At 39.9% G+C, this 23434-nt stretch overlaps 1 protein-coding gene across 7 annotated transcripts in view; it reads right to left on the reverse strand.

Moving 5' to 3' along the window:
• Positions 1-23434, reverse strand: part of SOBP (sine oculis binding protein homolog) — a 429255-nt gene that overhangs the window by 280945 nt on the left and 124876 nt on the right. For 4 of the 7 annotated variants that reach the window (XM_086926692.1, XM_086926690.1, XM_086926688.1 and 1 more), the window contains exons 3-4: positions 22810-22995; positions 17351-17494 (exon numbers count right to left, since the gene is read on the reverse strand). The exons of 2 other annotated variants lie outside the window; for them this stretch is intronic. In XM_086926692.1, the coding sequence (XP_086782818.1) occupies positions 17351-17494; positions 22810-22995 (330 nt within the window). The remainder of the gene's footprint in view (positions 1-17350; positions 17495-22809; positions 22996-23434) is intronic. One more of the 7 variants, XM_086926691.1, reaches the window with a different exon arrangement.

The following is a 23434-nucleotide window of genomic DNA, read 5'->3' on the forward strand; positions in this document are numbered from 1 at the left end:
ATCACCCATGTGCAGTAAAGCAGACAATCACATGACCAGGATCCTTGCATTCAGGGTGGGGTCGTCGAATGAGGAAAAGGAGAGCACCGGTGAAGTGGAGAAAAGTACTGGCCAAGTCAACGAAAGTACTACTCTACCAGATTCATGATCCATAACCACAGGAGGACTGAAGCACACTCATTGGCTGAAGCCGGAGGCGTGTAAACAGGAACCATTATTATTGCTCTGCCACACCAGAGAGACCTTATAACTGAAGCAGAAGTGCAAGGCTTGAATTGATTATTAAATACCTTTTGCCCATCAATAGGCTTGGACATGGAGCCAATGTATCAAGTATTCTAATGTAATGGGTCTGAACCTGGAAGAAGTTGTAAGTTCAGAACTGGTGCAGTGAGCGAGAGGGAAGAGTAGAAAAGAAGAACTTTAGCGTTAGATCCAACTGGCAGTGAGTGGTTTAAATGTCAGTGCTGTCTGCCACATAAATGCACCGCAAACACACATTTCACATAAAGTGCCCAAGTGGTGCAGCCTGCGCTTGCATCCACTTTCTGGGCCCCAGGGGCACTTTGGTATTATAGAAGGAGTCACAGATGCTTGTGCGGGTCCTTCTATCATATGCATCGTGCAGGCATACATCTTGCACCAGAATGATCAAAATGGACGTTCCTCATTGACATGGAGGGCATTACCCAATGCGAAACACTTTGCCATTGAGCCTGCACCCTATTATAGAGGCAGGTGCAATGGCAAAGAAGCTATTAGGAGGTGCAAAACTGTATTCCACATAGAGGTGGTGCACATTCAGAATCAAGGGGGCCTTTGAGAAGGGATTCACAAATGTCCCAAGGATCCCATAGGTATCGAACCACAGGTCGGTGCAGTAACCACTGCCCTCACTGATGGGGATCCCTCCAACACATTCAAAGTAAAGCCAGGTCAACTCTAATGAAAGACGGAGCCGAAGTTTGAAGCCGCAGCCCCGTCTTTCACTTAATGCACCTCCTCAACATAGCACAAACTATCAGAGTTCATGCTTGCGATGAGGCCAATGCCTTGATAATAGTAATAGGACGCTCTACCCCAGTCTGCAACAGGGGCACCTAGGTAATGGTGTGCTGCAGCAGGAACAGAGACAGTGCACACAAAAGAAACATGAACAGTGCACTCAAAGAAAACAGGGATATTGCGGCCAACATGCATCATGGCCCCTGATAGCAATAATATTTAAAGTTCCATTTTGTTCTCTCACTTGACTTGGTACACTTGTTAAGCTACAATACCGTTCTATCATTATATAAAACACAAAGAATTTTTGTAAACGTACTATTGTTTCTCCTACAATACAATCTGAGATACTATGTCCAATTTCATTTGTAGTCAAAATCTGCAATTGGGTACTAACGTGAGTGCAAAGGAAGGGCAAATTTTTTTTGTGTATTTGTGACATGCATTTTGCAGATGGATGTGCTTGTGTGCCTGTCACCGAGATGAATTTTTATATAAACAGAGTACACCATAGCACTCTTTTCCAGAAATAAGTCACCCTCCAACACCTGTTTGGGGAAGCCACCATTCAATGTATTACTCAAAAGATACCAAGTGGTACACACACGCTTTGGTCGTATTTCATGCAAAGCATAATAAAGTAATTAGTCATAAAAAGCTGACAAAGGGTTTCTGTGACTATTTCTGTATTATTTTTCAATAAATATGCAGATACTGATACAACTAACAAAAGTGCAGATGACGCGGTGTTCCAGTGTGTGAAAAAATACAAAATATACATAAAAGATACACAATGCAAAATGACACTGGATATGAATATTTACAAAGACATCACATGTGCATGTGGCATTGCATGCAGACCTATTATTTGATCAATAACCATGTGAAACAATGTCGACGTTTCGACCCCTAATAAATCCCGGGGTATCCTCAGGACAATAGTCGTGACAACAGTGGTGTCAGCTATCCCCAGATTGGTATGCAATACAACTAAGGGACGAGTCTGCAGACATCCACTGTGGTGATCCACCATTAAACTGTGGCAATTTCAATATTGCCACCAATTCCACACAGCATATGTCAATCAGCCAGTGTGTGGTTCTTGGTCAAACGATCCAGGGAACTCCAACCCTGGTCAAATGTTCATATAAGTTACCGATTTATTTTAGGAGCGTGATGTCCATCAATCCATCCCAGCTCCCCGCTGGTAAAGAATACTTCACCCGGGATGAAGCCATTTTGTTTTGCCATTGAACTTCTCTACCAAAGTGACCATTGATGCACATCTTTAGTGTGCAGCCAGCAGCATGTGCAAAGGTAGGAAGAGACACACAGTCTTTTCATGCATGCACTTGCTACATGTGCTGCTCCCTTTAGATTTTGGACCATGCACAACAGTTTTTACTTTTTTTTAACACATACTTTGTTTATATGAACATATATATTTCTAGACATTATACGAGATTACAGCTATCCGTATTTATAAATGATATACTCAGACATATCGACAAAAAGGTGTTAACAAGTATCGGATCGCCAGGTGTGAAGCGTTCCTCCTATACGTTATCATCCATACAGTCGTAATCTATGTAAAGAGGGCAGTTACGATATAATGTTCCAACACGTCTTTCAGGTTTTCATATAGATGTCTTCTTACTATAAAACCCTTAGTAAAGGGTGGTCTTCTTCTTCATCATACTGATCAATTGTCCTATCACATCGGATCGCCACTACGACGTTGATGGCACAGATGGCAACGTTCAACTCATGTCAGTTCTATGTTAGTAGTCACAACCTCTTTACTTCAACAGTCCTTCAAAAGGTAAGAATAATTTCCTATTACCTAAACTGTCTCATTCTTCTTTGGAAATAGATTAACCATTTGCCCTTCTTCATGAGCCTGCATTTTTTCAATAATACAATCGACACAGATTATTTCTCACTGCTCTGCTGGTAAAAAGTGCAAAGGCCAAAAGAAGGCAGATGATTTTGGTGGCATTTACGAGGTTATTAATGATAGGCAACTTATGCACCAGCCAATGCAATCTAAGTACGGTTGTGGAATAATCTGCATTCTGATATGTCTATTAACAGTGGAAGACAAAGGATGTATTTTAGGGTACCAGAATCCAGTAAGAGTTGTAGATGTCATAAAATAGGCACGGATGCCTATGTTGATCATTGTAGCACCAAAGGTAGTGGCATGATTCAAGAGGCTATAGGAGACAGAGACTTTCGAGGGATTAAACTGAAGCAGCTGAGATCCAGGCACAGGGCAATATTCCTTTATCAAAGACGAGAACAGATCCAAAGGTGACAAACTAAAACATAGATGTCTAAAGGAGAGAGTAGTAAATCCACACTGAAGGTTCGGGGTCCATCATCAAAATACACATGCTAAGAGAGACGATGGAATGGGCCCAAAAAATGCACAACACTGGCCCAACAGATATGGGATATGACGAGAGACAACTGACCATTAAGTTATTGAAGGTCACAGAAGGAAAAATGTATTCATAATGTGCGAAAACAACAGGACGCTCTTAAGGTTTCTGTACAAGACTAATCATTCTGTGAACTCTTACTCAATGATGACCTGGTAGGACTTCAGATAATTTTATAAGCGTGTTATGCACAGCTGGGTAATGAGATGCTACCTTATACACAAATGGATTGCATTTTAGTCACCGAAGTATCACCTAAGAAAAAAAAATCTTGCTAAGAGAATAAGTTGCGGAAATAAATAAATACGGGTAGTACCTTACCATTTTTTTAATTTAATGTCTCCTACCAGCTGTAGATATTTCAAATTCTAAAAGCACTGTGATATTTAATAATATTCCATACTAAAATTGACATAAAAAAACAGAATACAATTATTTTGAGCAAATGAGCCTGGTCCAACTGATTTCTTCTTAGTCATGAGTAACTGCAGCTGTAAAACCGACGCAATCATCTCATTCACTTGTGACTTCTTTGAGACACACGTACTGAGATGCTTTGCTCATACCTGGGGCGGCATTAGACAACAACATTCAAGGGCACTGGTAGCAAACTAAAGTTGACAGGTTCAGTACTTTCTACTGTGTGAAATCTTACTATCTTCATTATAAACTCACTCGACAATTTGCTGTTTTAGGGAGCGATATGGAGTGCAGCAAGACTATGCTTGACACATTATATGACTTCTAGATAAATTAGTAACCAAATTAAAAAAAACACACAAATAAATTAATTCAGCCATCTTAATAGAATACCAGGGCAAAATGTTTGAAACTGCACAATCTCAAATGCTTGTCAGGCTAAATGTCCACCACAGAAATCGAATTCCAGAAGATGACAGATACAACAAAATAAGATCAAGACAAAAAACTGGACAAAAAAAAAAGTTTTTTCCTTCTCACTGAATAATTATTTTTGTCTTTTATGACATCTTTTTGGGAGGCACGTCCCTAGCTTGGTTTCCACTACAGTGAATGACTACTAGATTGACTTGACTATTAATGTGGTCATGTTCATTACTGGGTCCTGCAGGTATTTGGACTGGGTAGAGTTACCATTCAAAGCAGGGCCGGACTGGGAACCAGAACCGGCCCTGGCAAAGTGCTCGGCCGGCCCCCCTCCTCCCCTTCGGGAGGAGTGGGGAGGGGGGAGAGGTGCGACCGCGCTCTGTGACAGGGCCGGTTTTCGGCCGTTTTTGTTACAGGGCCGTTTTTGCAGCATAACGGCCCTGTAACAAAAACGGCCCCAGGGGCCCAAAACCGGCCCCAACAATGCGGCCCACCGGGGGATTGCCCGGTGCCCTCAACGGCCAGTCCGGGCCTGATTCAAAGTCCTGCCTTGAGTGAGAGAGATCTTCCAGATAACCTTTGGTCATCTCCTAGACTTGCCTCTTATTAGCCTCAAGTTTGACACACCTTACACACTTGCTAGCTGCTTAGCTTTCTGGATTTGAATGAAGCTAGCACTTCTACTCAATACATTTGGCGCTCTTGAGCCACCGGCACACTGGCACAGATGGGTGGTGACCAGCCTTGACGGTGGCAAAAGTATGCATAATCTGCTACTGGCAATCAGCTGAAATATCATCCAACAAAGATTGTCTCACTAAATGTTTTCATACGTCCTCATATAACACAACTATTTACAGAATGCTGGATAAAAGTATAAGTACACCTTATTGGAGGTAAGGGATCCCCTTTAAGCTGCAAGTACAGAAGTAGGTGAAGTGCACCACATAAGTTCAACTGCGAGGTTCCTGATCTTGACTCTTGGGGGATTCTCGATGGGGGGGGGGGGCACAAGAGAAAGAAACTGCATTTCCCTTTTCCAATATAATAGCTTTTGGGAACTGGGGAAGCTGTCACACTACACTGGAGATGTTCCAGGGTCTAAACGAACATGGTGGTGTTTGCAAACAAATTATCCTGGTCTGTGTTTATTTATTGCGTTCCATTACAATAAGTACTAGTTGATGATATTGAGTGTTTATATTTGTATAACATATTTTTTTTGGCAAATATCCAAATATTTGAACTTTCTTGTCATTGCTTAGTAGACAGATAGATTGATAAGTGCTTAGTTAGATAATCTATCTCGCTTATGCTTGGAATGCACATGCATGTTATGTGATATAGAATTCTGATAAATTCCAAAGAATTGTTAGTCGATCCCCTACCTTGTTGAATGGACACAATCTTGCTCGTGATAATGACAAGTCAAAGTAATAGTCCTGGTGGACCTCTTGTACAGGGCATTATAGCCGTAGTCAATGTTCTATGGGCTGGTGTAATGGAGGCCCCCCATCTTTTTGTAAATAGTAAGGAATGCGTGATTTCAAGGCACAAGAAGTGCAGCATGTAATTGTAACAATATTGCCAAGAATTCTGGTTGCTCCCTTCATCTGCTTTGGCCTCCTCTTCCACACTAGGAGTGTTCAGAAGCCAAAGGTGATTACAGGACAACTGGTTTGCGACATTTCAATGGAGCACGAGTGACAAATCGATAAATCTCAGTTTTGTTTATCCTATGATGTGCCAAGACCTTGTTGGCCTGTACAACGTTTATAAGCATGAGCTTTCGAGTGAATTGCACAGAATTCTTAAACAGAGCCCAAGTTTGGCAAACATGTATCATTAATATCAGACCAGCCTTGTCTTACCTACCTTAGGCTATGTATAACTGCAAATAATTAAGTAGGCTATGCTTTCAGAAGAGTAGATAAAAGGGGGTTTAGAAAGTTAAATAAAGATAATTCTCTGGTTTTAAGTGACTGGAATCTTTCTCATTACTGCACAAACTCTATAAAATGAGAGATTATACCGGACAGATTGCCATGTTATATGCACATACATCTTTGCTTGTGGAAGGCACTTTTTCAGCTGTGTTTTTCATGGTTATGCTTTGCACTGTAATTAACTAAATCTAGAGTGATGACAAGTAGAATGAGTACCTTAGATTCACTTGTTAATAAATAAGCGCCTTGCAACACATTCAGAAGTTCTTACTAACAATTAGCATACAAGACAATCCAAGCAGAGCAAACATAAAATGAGAGCGGCCAGACAACGGAGGGCCAACTTTAGGCTTTCTGAATGCTGCTCCTGAGATGCTGTGGCACCAAGTAAACTGTAGAGGACTTTTCAGGCCACCACAAACAACAAGCGCTTACACAATTACTCGTTGATAAAGAGAGCAATGATCAAGATCAGACTAAGAAGCCTTGACCAGTCTGACTGGTTGTCTCTCCTCCCAGCATCGTGCTTACCTGCACAGACCACTGCTGGTGGAGGTACCTCTGAGCCGACAGCTTTTATTTACAATGTATATGTGAGGGAGGGACTACAGCACATAAGCGGTTCTGCTAAACACAACTTTAGGATTAGGCTTTACTAATTCTTTAACAAACATTGTAGGCTTTAGCTCCACCTAGATTAGTATCTCACCTTACACTATTGGCTACTTGGTGTATAATTCTGCCTTCAAGGAAGTATTTCTGTTCCAATGCAAGTAGGCCTCGTTTACATCCAAAATTATTGCACTGCTTGTCACATTCAATTCTTTATCTATTCTATTACTTTTAAACAGAAGGAATACCATTTCCTCGCAGCACTGGCAACGCCAATAGGATAGTCTTTATTGTGATAAATTGCACTTGTGCAGGCATCACGTATAAAGAGCATTTGTGAATGCCTGTGTTTACATACAGTGGAATTTTGAAGCCAGCTGTATTTGCTTTCTCAATGTTTGTTACTTAGAGAGATGCTAATAAAGAGGAAAGGGAACACATTCAGCAAAGTGCTCCATAACCAGCCAGGCAGCAACTTCAAGATGTATAAATGCATTCAGCCCTATCTGAAATCAGTCGCACAGATTTGATAGTGAGTATGTTCCTGGAAATGACTGTTCCACCCAACCACATAGATCTTCTCCTTAAGGAGGTACAGTGCTGGGTCTGAGATCTAGAATTTGCTGCTTTTGGTGTATATCACTTGGTTACCCCTTCTTAATGAATCCATTCTGCTAAGTTTAATACAGCTAGGAGATTGAGCCTCTTCTGTGTGTAGACTCTTCAAAAAGTTCCATGGTGGACACGGAAGGGGCCCGACAAATGTTGCATTCTGCAACTAAAGAAAAAAACAACGACACTTGAAAATATATATTTTTTCCTAGCATGTGCTCACATTGTACAACGTGACACACCACCCTCACAGATGCTAACTGCTGCAGTGCTGCATTAAAGAACCATTTTCCCTTCTCCAGGTTTATTGCAGCCCAAATACATTCAGTTGAAATTTAAAAACAAGGAAAATGTTACCCGTTACTAACAGTTTGTGGCCTGTGGTGCTGTAGATTCACATGCTCTGCACACTCCTGCCATCTAGTGGTATGAGGACATTCCACGTTCAAAGTAAGGTGGTGTGATTTTGAGGTGACTCAGGAAACCTCCCTCAAACCCATGCTGCACCAGGACAGACACTCCACATATAATGTTTGTTTCTGTCATCCAGTACGGATGTGCTTTTTGGAGAAAATTATACATAACATTTAGGATCATTCATTAGGTATGAGGATGCTCCTAAATCGGAACCCCTGATTACAATTCTTTTCATAAGCAAGACACATAGGACAAGGTAGATTAGCAAGTCAGTGCTCTGAAGGTCGCAAATTGGAATCTTGGCAAAGCAGACAAAGTGTTTCAGTGTTTCAAGGTAATTAAAACGAGTCCTGCCTAATTGGATAATATCAGCAGATGTAACAGCGTTGGCTCCTCCGCTAAGGCAGAGGGGTGCTGCTCCACTGCATTTCGAGCAGTGGAAAATGATGATAACACTATGATACTATCTTTTTATTTTTCCGTTGTCCGGCAGGTTTATATCACATCACAGCCAACAGGGGAGGAGTGGTTGGTGTACTTAAGTGCGCATGACGGTTTGGCCGGCCAAACAGTCATGTGCACTTTGCATGTTCATGATACAAGGGTTGGTTTAACAGTTAGAGGCATCCAATCAAAGCCAATTTGTCTGGCTTTAATTTATCAACTCATGCTAACTCATGCTACTTACATGCTTTGCATCACAATTGTCTTTTTATCACATTAAAGCAAGCCCTTTTTGCTTTACCAGGGCTGGGGAAAAAGTAGCAAAAAAGGATGGCTTTCCCAATACAATAGAATAAGAGACAAATAATTGAATGTGATAAACAGAATGATGACTGAATGTACTTTTTTGACGTAAAATAGTCCCTCGTGCATTCCAAAGGAATGACTTCCAGGAAAGTGGAATGATACACCAAACAGCCTACAACAGGAGGTGAGAGGATAATGCTCCTTTGGTTAGAGGAAAAGGCCACTCCAGGTATATTTTAAAGTACTCTTAATACAGCTACACTGTCCAGCCAGATTACATAGAACCCTGCTGCTGACTGACACTATTGTTGGCCAGGATTACTCCTATAAATGTCCAATCAAGTGCAACAAAGCTTTCGAAAACGAATCAAGTCTTTAAACAGGGATTGGGGGTGCCAGACCAACTTGGGGAAGAGTGGGGCTGGGTGCAGAAGCAAAAGTGAGTGCCAGACACAACACAGGACTCAGGGAAAGCAACACGAAGGGTGTGGTTGAGCGAAGCTACAACAGAGATTGAGAACAAGGGCACAAGTACAGGAGCAACACAGAGGGAGAAGGGAAGCCATGGGGAGAAGAACAAAGTGAGCAGACCAGATCGGGGGACGGGAGAAACACAGCAACATGGATTGCAGGGGTAGAGAAGTGCATGAGGGAGACAACTCGAAAATAATGCATTCTCATGGAGTAATGAACACGAAAGAAGAAACTAGTGCTGGCAAAGTAAGCAGCGGAGGCAGAGATGCCAGCCAATCAAAGTGATGGTAAAGAGACAATGCTCTGTGGGAGGAACAAACACAAGATTGACAAGTTGGAACAGGATTAAGAAGCAGGCAAATGTATTATGAAAATGTCTGAGACACATAAAAAGGTAAAATAAGTCTGACATGTGTCTTTTTAAGAATGGAGAATGCAGCATCGAGTGAATTCAGAATATTACCAACCAGATCTTCGATACTTATTAAATAGGCAGCAGTGCCGAATCAAGTCGGGTTTTGCAATCTATAAATGTTACCTTTAATTTATGAGGCATCCCCCTCACATTTTGTTTCCAAATACCTAAACAGAACCTTGTTACACCATCTGAGAGCAGTCCTCGTGTGCTCCAAAACTCTCAAGGACATCGTTGACGCCACAGAGAGCCAGCTGCACTGCCTATTAAGATTGAGAGAGAGAGAGAGAGAGAGAGAGAGAGAGGTACACTCACCCAAAGCTCATTTCCATGAAAGGAAAGTCAGGTGATGACGAAAGAATATTGGTGCCGCTTGGTGACAGGCTTCGCGTCTCTGGAGAAGGAACTACGCAAATGCACCCAACAACAATCCAACCTTTGCCATAAATACTTGAACTTTACCATTGTTTGGAGATTGTAGAGGCTATTTTCAAAAATTTGGTATTACTTTCCTGGTGTTCCAGGGTGTCCTTGCTCGGCAATTATGATACTATGTTGCTGTAGCCAGGACATTGCTACTTCGATTCGTGAATTGTTTAGATAACAGGTTTTTTTTACTTGACAGTTTGCTGGCGAACCATTTGGGAAAACAGGGAAATATTCTGGAAACTAAACTGTGTTTGGTAAAATGAACTATTTGAACACTGACTTTAGTATTTCTGAAGACACTTAGAGATTTTAATTTGCATATGGGAATCAGGGCGCGTTATGGGGAAACAGGAAGGATCTTCTCTTCAAATACTGTTGAAATTATGTAATGTGTATGTGTGTTTAAGTAATGTACTTTTAGGAAAGTGATGTATTTCTCAAACCAAAAACTGCTGAACATTAATTGTTTGTTATATTTCAGTGGCACGAAAGCCAACCAAAAAAACTAAGCCAATCAGAATATGAGAGCATGTATCTTAAATGTTTAAGGCAGTTAAATTGTCAATAGGGAAGAAGGTTTAGTCAATATATACTTACTTAAATATCTTAATGCTTCAGTTTCATAAACACCAGCTACTCACCATAGCACAGAGTTTGATTCATAGAGATGCTCTTCAGGTATATCCCCCTACAGTTAAGGTTAGAAGCACTATATTACATAATATTTAGCTATCTCATCTTTAGGTATCCACTTTGACCTGTAGATGTCAGCAGGAGCGTCCCGTGCAGGAAGGAGTGGTGGGACGGGTGGGGGGAATGGGGGTTGAAAGATGACAACAAGTAAATATGAAAGAAAGATTTGCCGTCGTCTGTCGAGTCCTCCCTCATCCCGCCCCACCGCTCTTACCTGCACAGTCCTCTCCTGGATGTCAGTGTTCGGCAGTGTGGTGCTATTGAGACTCTCTGTTTTCCCTCTTATCCCATTTCAGTTTCCTCTTACCCACAAATCTACTTTTGGCCAACATATTGCTGTTATATGTCATGGATGTGATGAGAGAAGAAAAAAAGAATTTGTCCCACTGGATCTACAGGACAAGGTAATTGCTTTTACATGGAGAGTGATTAACTCCCACATTCACATCTAAAATGTACTGCACAGTTTTCAAGGTGAGTTTGTGGGCCAAAGAAACAAAAAACATAGCAAACGAAGGTAACGAGAGTAACGAGTAACGAGAGTAACGAGTTGCTGTACGTTTTTATCAGATCTACAGTGTACAATACATGGTTTCAGAACAGGTAAATGAGTGTGACTCAGGAGATAAGCCGTGCAAAGATATTAGCATAGTCCTTAACAGGATTAACAGCAGAGGATGCCTGTTTAAATAGGTCATCTGCTATTTCAGAAAACCTTCACTGCTCAGAGTCTGTACCGTTGAGAGAATAAACTGAAAATGAGTTTCTTCCCGACATACACTTCTCTGTGGGGCAATTATTCACTATTGCGGTCTCTTACCAACAAATCGGCGATATTCAGGAAATACTGCTTTTTACAATACAAAGACAAACTGCATGTAGATTGTTGATGTTGAAATTACATAGTGAAAAGTGTGGGCCTATTTGAAAGGAGTGACCATGTTTTGGTGGATGGGTCGGGAAGTAAGGTGCATCTTGGTGTTTTACCATCTAGATATAAGGCATTACGCATCTTACAACAGATACGGAGTCCACATTATTTACATTTCAATGTGCTTATTACTGTGGAAGACACAGAGCATAAGGGCATGCTAGAGACTGGGCACAGCCACAAAGAGTATATATCTGGCCTCTGTTACATGGCAATTCCACTTTTGAGAGGTCTACACAAGCTGGACCCATCGTTGGAATTTACAGTTCTTGATTTGGCAATCATTTGGCAGTAGGACTCTGCAAAAGGATGCTTTAAAATAAGACATGAAATGAGACCTTAAGGCCAATTACGAGCACCCGAAGTAAGGTACGATAAGTATAGCACCCGATGAAATACGAAACCACAGGGTCTGGAATTTAAAGCGTGTTATTTAGATAATGCCCCTCTGATAAACATTCACCACACACAGGACAGTCAGATGTGGGCTGGTAATGCCAATTCACATGTATCGAGGTATTGCTCATGGCCTTATCACAAGTGGCTCAGTGCAGAGGGCAAGGTAATGTTGGGAATTATATTACAATTACAGCATGGTATTCCCACACATTTCCAAACATTCTAAGATTCCACATCATTTATTGGGAATTAGTAGCCAAACTGGAATTACCAGTTGTGCAACTAAGTAAAACAGCTCTCTCTTTATGAAATAATACAAGCACCATGTTCGTGCCTCACAATTACGGATAGCACATTAATAAACCAAGTAAGAGTCCAGATTAATGAATATTTATCAAATATAGAATATAACCTTTAAAAGACTTACCAAAGAGAATGCCTATGTTTTATACAGTTTTTGAAGTAACATCAGCAACAAAACAGTCGAAAATGATAGGTATATAAATGAGTAACCCTTTTTGGTATAACCTTAATCCACTAACAATTCAATATAACGGTTTCCTCATTTGAAAGCAAAAAATGAAATGTGAAGTCCATCATGTCTTTTTAACTCTACTGGTTAATCAGTATCTCCTCTTTGTTTGATTTAATGAAGATAGGCTATGATAATATGATTTAATCACCCAATTAAAATACCACTCTTTTCCATACATATAACCATTTTTCAAAGGTAGCAGAACACATTGCCAATTTAAAATACTTCATTAACTTAAAATGCTTAAATTGTTTAATTAATTATCTATTAACTTGCGATTTTAATGAAGGCGTCGAGAGTACAAACCAATGCCACAATGTGTTTGAATGGGACAGGGAAAATAAAGGTAGCTAGTTAGATTCTGCTGCCGCTGTCGTATTTGAATGAAGATGACATTAATTTCTCCTTTTCACACCAAGTACTGTTGCATAGCTACATATGCGATGCACAGGAGAAACAGAGACTATTGTGCAGTCAGGATACTAACTCAATGTGAATCTGAACTAAGAACTGTCTGGTAATGAAATTAAACCAATTACAAGAAGAAGTGTTCAAATGTGATCAATCTTTACATGCTGGGTTAGCACATTCTTGGCATTCATAACGAAGCCCTCTGTCTACGAGATGTGATCAACTCTCTTTAAGTGCCCTAGTAGGTGCCAATTACTTTGTGGCAAATTTAAGTCAACTTACATTTGGAGACATGTTACTGTTAAAACACAAACCTAATTTCTACAAATACGCGCTGTTATGAGGCAATTCAGCAGTTTGAAAGTGTGTTTTCACACATATTCTTGAATAAAAGAATGATCATTTGAGGATCTTGATTATCCCTGCCCACCTGTTTTTTTCTAAACTACACAGGAAAATATCTTAATAAAAGGAGGGACTTATTAAACATGGATAAATGCATCTGAACGTATGCAGCATGGGCTGTACACAAGGAACATTTGAAGTCACTAGAGATCACAATTTATAATTAACATCGGTCATGAAATCCCGAAGAGGTGCATAAAATGTTGGCATCTTAGGCTCAACAAATAATATGTGGAGAAAAAATTCCTACTATGTTTTGGAATTAAATCAATTATTTTTCGACTCCTAAAACTCTTGTCTCCTAAAACAAGGGATATAATTTAACTGTGTGGATACCATCTAGAGATGGGTAACATTTCCTACCTTAAGTGAAAATGTTAATTGTCTGGCATGTGTCTTTTTGGAAAAATAAGGAGCTTTTTTCCAGCTGTCCGGGGAGATTTTTACTCGTGTTACTTTCACAGGCTTGTAAAAAAAAAGTTCAAAACAATTGCAGCTGACCTACTCACAAGCTCTTTGAAGTGGCCATTGAATTTGCACAGAGTTTTCAGACAAGAGGTCGCCATTACATATAGACCAGTTTGCTAAGATTTCGATTTTATAGCACTATGTTAAAAATAACATGTTTGATTTTTTTAAGTTGAAACTTTCTGGTTAAAAGTAAGAACGAAATTAGTTAAGGGTTGTAAAAGGTTATTAGAGTTAACAGGTACAAACAGTGTGTATGCATGTGAGTGCACATGTGTGTCTGTACATTCTATAATGTATGAACACAAGAATCTTCTAATAAATATATGCTACAGCATCATTCAAATTGTTCACCCAGCACACCGTGTTCACTGATGGCACATCCTAAGTACTCTGCTTACACAGTAATTATGCCTGAGGTCAACACAGTGATTGGGGGCTTGGTTGACTAGCACCTGATTTGCTCTGTATATAAACTATACAACAATATTGATATTCGTTTTCCTAATAACTTAATTGATTTGAAAACATTTGTACATACATTCAAGCTCCAAGGACTTATTACAATGTGTTCAAAAAAAGCATATATCTGCGCCAAAGTGTCAGAGTTCTTTGTTGACCCTCTGTACAATACGGATGGAGAGACGCAACAATAGTCCAAAGCGATCACAAAATGCAAACAAGGTATCTGAAGGCCTATGTGGTACGAATAGGTTCCAGGGCTGTGACAAGTTCTGTACACATTTGTGACTGAGGTTTATAAACATCTAGAATACAGCTCACTGGTGACCTGTGCATAGTATGTGCAGTCCAATGACAGAAATCGTTCTAGCCAAATTCTAGGTACACCAGCACAAGGCTGAGCTGAAATTGTGCAGGACCTAGCTACAGCCAAAAGTTCATGGGTCTCTGAGGATCTTACAGGTAGAGGTCCAGTGTGTCACTTTAAAATGCAATGTACCCTGTAGTGTCGTGAGACTATGATGAGCTAGGACTCTTGCAGTTCTGGGCAGACTTTAAGGAAGCACCTAACTTGCTAGGGGGTTTTAAGGTGTGGTTATTAATGGTTATGATGTAATGAGCAAGAACAGTGTGGGATTGTTTGCTGAGGAATAAGGACGTCTACTCTACAGCTATGTGTGTGGCGTATTCATTTTGCATGTTCCAGGGCTGGGGAGAATGCTACATATCCCACATAGGCCGATAGGACAGTGTGCAGATTGACTGCTTTTGGATATGGTGGAATCCCAAACTTGTGGTCGGCACTTGCACCATTTAAGAGGGGAGGGGGTTATTCCTCAACAAACATTTCACTTGTAGAATATGGAGCATTCCCTCTGTCTTCTGCACATGAATTCTACAACACAGCCGTTGCTGAAAGGCAGACAGCATAGTAATCAAATCTAGGGCTGCTTTTCAATAGTTTGTTAAAAATAGCAAGATGTCATCTGTGCAAAATGAAACAGTGTGCTCAGATCTCCCAAAGGTGAAACTAGAGATGGCCATATCAATTTCACACCAAGGCAGCGAAAGGCTCCACTGCCAGACAAAGTGAAACGTGGGCCAATGGGTTACCCCGCCTCATTGGGATGTAAAAATGTGCCCCAAGCACGTCAATGAAAAAGAGCTTCAATGTGAGCACACAAAAGGTGAAAGAAATTGGTGCTTAATTAAACTAAGAAACAAAAGCTTCATGCTAGTCAAAACTCTTTCTCAGCCTCCAATGTAAATTAAAAGGAGTAGGGGGCATGCATGATGTTTGCACAGACTGTGCTGTTTGGTAAGACAGCGCTTAGACCCTTTTTGCAAATGATCTGATATAAGGTTCCTTATTGTAGCATCTGATAAACAATGACACAGCATGTGGTATGTTATGTATCAGGTGTTCCTAATAGCATCAATTGCAAGTTTTCCCCCTTCAATGGTGTATATCATGCAGATTTTGGACATTACTGCACCAAAATATGCATGTTCCAGTATTTGCTAAGCCTCTTTCTCCCTATATATCCTGGGAGGTTTTACTGGTCAAACTTTAAAAGGATGCAAGTTTTATCACAACCGGCAATAGGAGTTATTACACGCATCCCAAATTATCAGGCCACTTGTAATGAGTGCCTCAGTCATAGACAAACTATTGTAGAGTGCAGGGAAGAGAAATGGAGTAGATCATAGTGGCCATACCAACACTTTGGTTCTAGGGGGGATGTCTTGTCAGAACCATAGAAGAGAGGGAGCATGGTGGAGGAGGCGTGAGATACTTCGTTCACCATGTTCCCACGCTTCTTGGGTACGTTTGCATACTGAACTTCTGAAGATGCAGTGGATGTACCTCACATTACAGAAAAAGAGGACAGTAGTGTTTGTGGTTTCTGAAATTAAACACTGCTAATTTACATACTTTAAAAACCTAAACCTCCCTCCACACCCACAGTGACTTCTTCACACCATCAACAGCCTTCTCTCCTCTCACTCACCCAGTCCCCCCTCTCACCCTCAGACTATGTAGCATAATTCTCCTCCAAAAGCATATACACTGGAACATCCCTTGACTTAGTCACAGAAGTCCCACACCGGCAGTTTCACCCCTCCCGCCCACTCCAATTAATGTTATGACAACAACTGCTCTCTCCTTGACATCTACAGCTGAACTCATTCCTATCCTTAAGACTATCCTTTCTGACATGATGCTTTATCTGTTCTATAATTTCCGGGAACTTAAGCTTGATGCTTCTAAACAGCCACTCAAAAAAGCTACTGCTGATCCATCCAAACCTGAAAACATTCATTCAGTTTCACATATTCTTTTTTATCTAACATCTTGGAACACCTTATTTAACGCCCAACTATATTTCTTCCTTCCAATAGGCCATTAACCTCTTCCACTCCAGCCCTAGAACTCTACATTCCATTGGAATTGCTCTGTGTCATTTGTCTAACCTCACAACATCTGTGCACCATAGAAAAAACACATCCATACTATTTCTTTTTTATCTAACATCTTGGAACACCTTATTTAACGCCCAACTATATTTCTTCCTTCCAATAGCCCATTAACCTCTTCCACTCCAGCCCTAGAACTCTACATTCCATTGGAATTGCTCTGTGTCATTTGTCTAACCTCACAACATCTGTGCACCATAGAAAAAACACATCCATACTAATATTACTGGTTCTATCGACTGTATTTGTAATGTCCATCATGACAATCTCCTTTAGGGAGCGTTAACTATGCAACTCAACTGGTTTTGCACCCGTCTCTGAAACCATCCTTCCTTGCCTCATGGTATTCTTCAATATCTAGTCATCCTAATCTGCCAGTTTGTGTTCCCCCCAAATATCAGTTTCAGGCCCTCCGCTTTTCTCTTTTTATAATACATCCACAGCAGGCAATATTAAGAGTGTACCTTGTGGGAAAGTGTTGCGATTCTTGTCAAAAGACTCCAAAGACCTCCATGAAATGAATATGGATCACAAAACAATAAAGCAAAACCTGGCAGTCTGGACTCAACAAGAATTTACAAAACTCCACATTTCATCCAGTCAGATCCACCAAATTACCTGTATAGATATGTTTAGGAGTATTTTTATATTCGTCTTTAGAAATGGATTGTTCTAGGATGTCCTGAGATCTCCTCTGGAAGCGCGGCAAATCAGGCATCATTTTGAAAAAAAGAGCCAACTCCTCTGGCAATTTTGAAAATTCTGAAATATAAAGGGTTTTTATAGTATTTCATGAAAGAATCTTGTATCTCCATTGCTGCTAAAACAAATGCTTCTCTCTAATTCCGGACTCAATGGGTGCACGTGAGACCCTCTATTAGAAGGCAAAATATTTGTCAATGGTATGCACTGTCTAAGTGAGGTTCCAATAACTATAACATTTACAGTTATAAAATCAGTTCCTAGCATGGCGGTCCAAAAGGGACAGGTGCTTTTTGAATGTTTAGCTTTTGAGATACCATAGATATAGACATTTTTTTAAATGCAATCTAATCAGTTTGGTATAACTATACGTTTATCACTGTTAACTATCCAATCCTTATCAATTCTTATCTTTAGTATGTGAATTCATTGAATTTCTTGATTTGCTTCTAGTAATACAAAATCTTTTTCACATTCTCGTCTCCACCCACACATACATCAATAAAATACATTTACATATAAATGTCAAAGTTAAGTTCTGTCTGTGGCAATGAATATTGATTGGACACTCCTTGCCATACCTCAGTTTTTCCATTGCATAAATCAAACTACAAAAATGCACTGGGAATTGTATAGTTACTTCCAATAGCACAGGCTTGACACCTCTGGGTAATTTTAAGCTGCTGTACCCTGTAATCCAATTTTAGGGAGGAAGAAAAAGAAGAAAAGTGTGCTCTTCCTTGCTAAAATTCCTTTGCTGATCTCTTCCATGTGATTTCAGATTACGGAGAGTGAGGTGAGGACAGATATGTCCATTTCAGCCCGATTTCTCCAATGTTTCCAAAGTGTTTTACTCAGTAAAAAGTTAAATAGTTATTTGATGTATTTCAAATTGGAACCCAGAATAGTGAATACAGTGCTTATATTCAATTACTAGGACCCCCAGCCGCAGACATCACATCACACACAGTCTGCTCTCATGCTTCATCAGAGAGAGGAACTGGAAAATTTGCTGCAGTCTATGTGCTTTGGTCACATGCCTCATCTGGACATTGCTTACTAATGGGCATTTTAGATTTTTCTGATGGCCGACCTTGTCCTACCCGGTTGTAAAAGGAGTAAATAATGTAAATTTTGCTACAAATCAAATAAGAAGTGTAGTAAACAGGATTTACTCCTTAGTTCCAAAACGTACAAGTGAAATGGGTTTAAATCAGTTTTCTCCATTACGCCATAACAAAATCGTTTTCACAGAGGCCATTTAGTGTCACCACTGAATGATGATAATTTGCAAGCAGCCGTAAACCATATTGAGATTTGGAAATATGAAAGCTACACTAGTGTCATTGTTGTAAATGTCATTACTGCTAGTGGTACCATTATCTGGTGGAGCCAGACATGTTGGTCACCCAAGTTGGATTAGGGTCATGTTTAACCTTAATGCCTATTGGTTGTTCCTTTTAGCACCAGGACACTTTCTGGGGCAACTCAGCTCTCTATAAAAACTTTTTTATTCATTTATTTATTATTCGTAAAAGCAACTTGATACTATGTACTACAATATAAAAAACTACTATTCCTAGTTAAATCCTCAAAAAATGCTATCAGTTCATACTGTTTACAACTTCTCATGACAGTACTTTATGCTTTTGTACAACTGTTTCTGCGTTCACAAAAACAAAACATTATTTTTGTTTAGTTTGTCTCCATGACTTGCTTCTCAACATGTATTAGGTGATGATCCATGAAACTTTTAAGAGGTAACAATTTGGAAATGAAAGGATAATTAATTGACATTACATGCACTAATTACAGAGGGGGTCTGTCAATAAAATCCCTCCTTGTTAAATACTGCAGGCGACGAGCTTACAAGATTGTTCTTCCACCGCCAAATCATGACGAGGGTACTGATCATTGAAATTGCAGAGCAACTTAACTAAAGAGGAATGTATTGAGTGAATAGTGGCTGTTTTAAAAACCAGGAAAGGCAAACGTTGTTAAGTCTGATTACATCTTCTTCCAACTGTGCCAGGTTAACCAGGCAATTAGAAGAAACAATGGCTATAGCACTGACTCCTGATTTGAGTTTCAGAGACTGCGTTAGAAAAACAAGCACTGGCAAAGCTAATACTTCTTGAACTGTATGAAAAGCTCTGCAGAGAATTAGCCCGTGAGAACTACCTTCCGCGGGTGGTCACTAGGGAAATGCCACTAATTCAGCAGTAAGCCTCCGGTGTGAAACCCAACTTACAGTGAAGAAGCTGTTCAGATGCTGACAAATCTGCTCTAGTGTTATTTGCAGTATGGCACTACATTTACACATCAGCAAACCCTCATGAAAAGTTAATGGCATAGTATAACCATCCACAAAATGATCTGATCTTGTGTTGATCACATGAGCTGTTGAACTGATGTAGTCAGACACTAACATGAGCTAGTCAGATTATAAAACTCACTCAACTTCCTTACCCAAAGGCATGGATGTGGTATAAATGACCTGTATTTTAACAGACCCTTCTCACACTTGGCACATAATAGCTATACTAAACTAACAGGCAGAGTTTTCAATGTACAGTATTGGATTGGTATTTATATAGTGCTTTCTGACACCTTGCAAAGTCCAAGGCTTCAGCTAGTTAGCAATAATATGTTTAAGCCTAGAAATCATAGACGTGCAGGCTCATTCTACCACTATTACAGAAAGCTCAGGCTGTGTCCAATATTATTGGATGATAGCAACTCAGTCAAGATTATCTCAACATCATTTTATTACCAGATCAGTGAATTGCAAATGTGCTCCAAAAGTGGAGTTTTTGAAACAGTTTTCTGGCTCTTGTCAATTAAAAGACTGTATACCCTCTATTATGCCAAGAGATGATAATGTAGGATGGCAAGAGTCCTACCCTCAAAGTCCAAAGATAAGGATACGAGTAGATGGTCAGTTCAATGCATTTGGGAAGAGGTCCAGAGGAAGCCCGTCATAGGCAATTCAGACCCTAGATCCCAAAGAATGTTTTGCGATTTGACAAAAGGCATCAGTATATAACGTATCCTGAAGTGGATGAATCTCAAAACCACCAGATAAGAAACGAGTTAATTCAAACGTATGCTCTTAATAGTCAGTCATTTATAAGTATTAAGGCCCTGACAATTTAGGGCATGGTTGTGCACGGTCTACTGGAAAATGTCTAAACAGTGACCAGAGAGACACTTAATTTGGTTTTAGGTATCTTGTCCATGGGTAATCCTTCCAGCCAGTTGGGCTACCTCACCTCCATACTGACATTTTCTAAGGACAAATCTATGAGATTATCACGTGTCCTTAGTTGTTTAACAAATTCCCAGGGGAGCATCTCTCCCATATATAAGAATCTGTGCCATTCTTTCCCAGTCAGGTCGGCTTGAACACAACCACAATCTTACCAAACAAGACTACAGAATTCAGCCCCAGAGTACTGACCATGAAGTCATCGGACAGAGATTGGTTGTATCTTCTGAGTAGATCACAGGTATGCCTTCCGACTGACATCTATCTGTAAAGGTTCAAACTGTATGGATGTCAGAGTCAGCAATTTGTGTGGTTATGTCTTGATCATAATTTGCAGTTTGGGACAGCTAATGGGAATCTTGTCAATTTACGATACTGGAAGAAGTTGTTTTTATAAATATTCCAATCTAGCACACATAATATTCGTCCTTTGCGTTTTGACAGCAGTCAAATTTTCAGAAATTAGATGCTCTTACACTGAAAGAGGGCTGACCAAATAACAACTGACAGCAATGAAAGGTCTTCTCAATGCAGGTCATCTTCAAACTAATACTGTATCAGAGATGTTAAAAAATGTTTGTTACATGACACTATTGAAGACAGTGCCCCTGTGACCCTATGCTGATAGCAACTTCAAAACAGAACAAAGCAAGTACATTTTGTTAAAAATATTCCAAGGAAGGTTAACAGAGACACCGAGCAGTTAGCCCAAAATGCACACCCATGAAAGTTTTCTGGGAGAACTTCAGGAGACACAAGGTCAAATTAATGACATATTATGAGGTATGCAGCCAAAATACACAGGACTTCATGACCCTTTTACTCTTGCAAAGTTTTGCCCCAGACACTAAACACACTAACCTGGAATTACTCTGACAACAAAATCACTAGAAATACCAACACAGATATCCTTTTTATATAAATGGCCAAGCCCCAATAAATGCTACAGATTTAAGTCACAATGCAGAGTGACAAATACTATCCCACCATAATATTGCACCCTAAATATCAACTACCATATTATATAATCGAGGAAAGAATTTGTAAGCATAGATGTAATAGAAGTATAGATCACTGAACATATATGTAGACAATGTTGTGGTAGTTGACGTTTTGGATACAAATTTTGGCAAAAGGGATATGTAAGATTCGATGTTGGTAGAGCACTACCTTTAACATGTACTGGTAGTACCTTTTAGATCTCACGTTTCATTCAGAAAACACTCTCATGGGCACCAAAGGTATGAGGAGTGATGAATGCCACATTTCAATAAGTGAAGAATTCTGAGGCTCATATATGTGTAATAACAGCAATTGCGCTAGTAGTGACCACCACGCTACAATTTCACACTGTTCACAATGCTGCGGAAAGCGAAAGAGTTTGTACATCACTATAAGGCAGGAGAAGCCATTAAAATATACACAGTTGTTCAGTACTAAGCAGATTAAAAAAACACAAAGTAGACAAAAGACGATTGCAAAGTTTTTACCTACGAATTATGTGTCTTTCCTATTTCATATGGTGAAGTCTACTTACTGAGATATCAGTAGGAGACACCATTTTCACGTTCAAATTAGTATAGAGGAGTACACCAAGAAATCGCAAGTGAGAACTTGCTCTCGGACAGAGGGTGTCAACACTGTTTGTCTAAGGGAGCTGAAAGATGCTTATGAAAAAAGTACAGAATAAAAGTCATCAAAGCCATACATTAGTGCCCTTAGAGCCAAGAGAGTATGAATGCAGTATTCCATCGACATAATTGGGCAAAATTTCACATTTCACAAATTCATAAAACAGCAAATTTCTGATTTATTTCACTTATGCTTGCGACTTCTTTTCCCCATTTTTGTAGGGAAATTTACTTGCAAAAGTAAAATTTCCAAGCGTCTTTTTTCGGCAGCACAATTGAAAAATTATTAAAGGGTGTTTTGCGAGATCAAAATTACACATTTCATCAAATTTGATTAAATGTGAAAAGGTTCCCCATATTTACGTGGAATTTTAAGAAGTAAAGATGCACAATTTCGCCCATTCCCACTACGAACATCTGCTTCGAGTCATGAATATTCAGTCAAAACTTGAAAAGAAAGGTTTGCGATCATTTACCTGCTGGTGGTTTTAGGAAAGGTGGTGGAATTAGGGGAACAACAATGGGCATACTCCCATGCTCCTTTGAACCTGCTGGTAAATCTGCAAGTCCATTTCCCGTGGCAAGACCTGAATAGCTTAAGTTTGTATTGTATGGCGAAATAACACTGTCTTCAGGTAATTTTGGTTTTGGCAAAGAGTTTTCTGGAAAAAAGAGATACAACACAGCAAAAGTGTTTCTTAGTTAAACATTTGTGCTTTCACAGTTATCTTCCATCACAAGAATCTGCAATAAATATTATGCACGTTTCCCAAATGTACTAGTCCTCTAACACCTACAAGTGGGCCATAGGTCTTCTAAGGTTCAGTGTAGTAAAAGAAGCGTAAATGTTTTGCACAGCATGCATCGATGCTGTCTTTATTATCAGTGGGCTGGCCACCACCTCAATCTTGACACTTTATAATCCATTTGAGTGGTATGAATGAGGTGGCTGTTCCTTGGAACTTTACAAGGACTTAGGCCATTCCTTGCAGAGGTGGAGCCATTATTAATGCAACCAGTCCAATGCAGTAGGGGACAGGGGCCTGATGGGCCAACTGCACCGCATCTGTGACTTTCTCTACACAGGTGGGGGAAGTACGC

The sequence above is a fragment of the Lissotriton vulgaris genome, chromosome 6 (genome assembly GCF_964263255.1).
Source record: "Lissotriton vulgaris chromosome 6, aLisVul1.2, whole genome shotgun sequence".
In the NCBI taxonomy this organism is placed as follows: Eukaryota; Metazoa; Chordata; class Amphibia; order Caudata; family Salamandridae; genus Lissotriton; species Lissotriton vulgaris.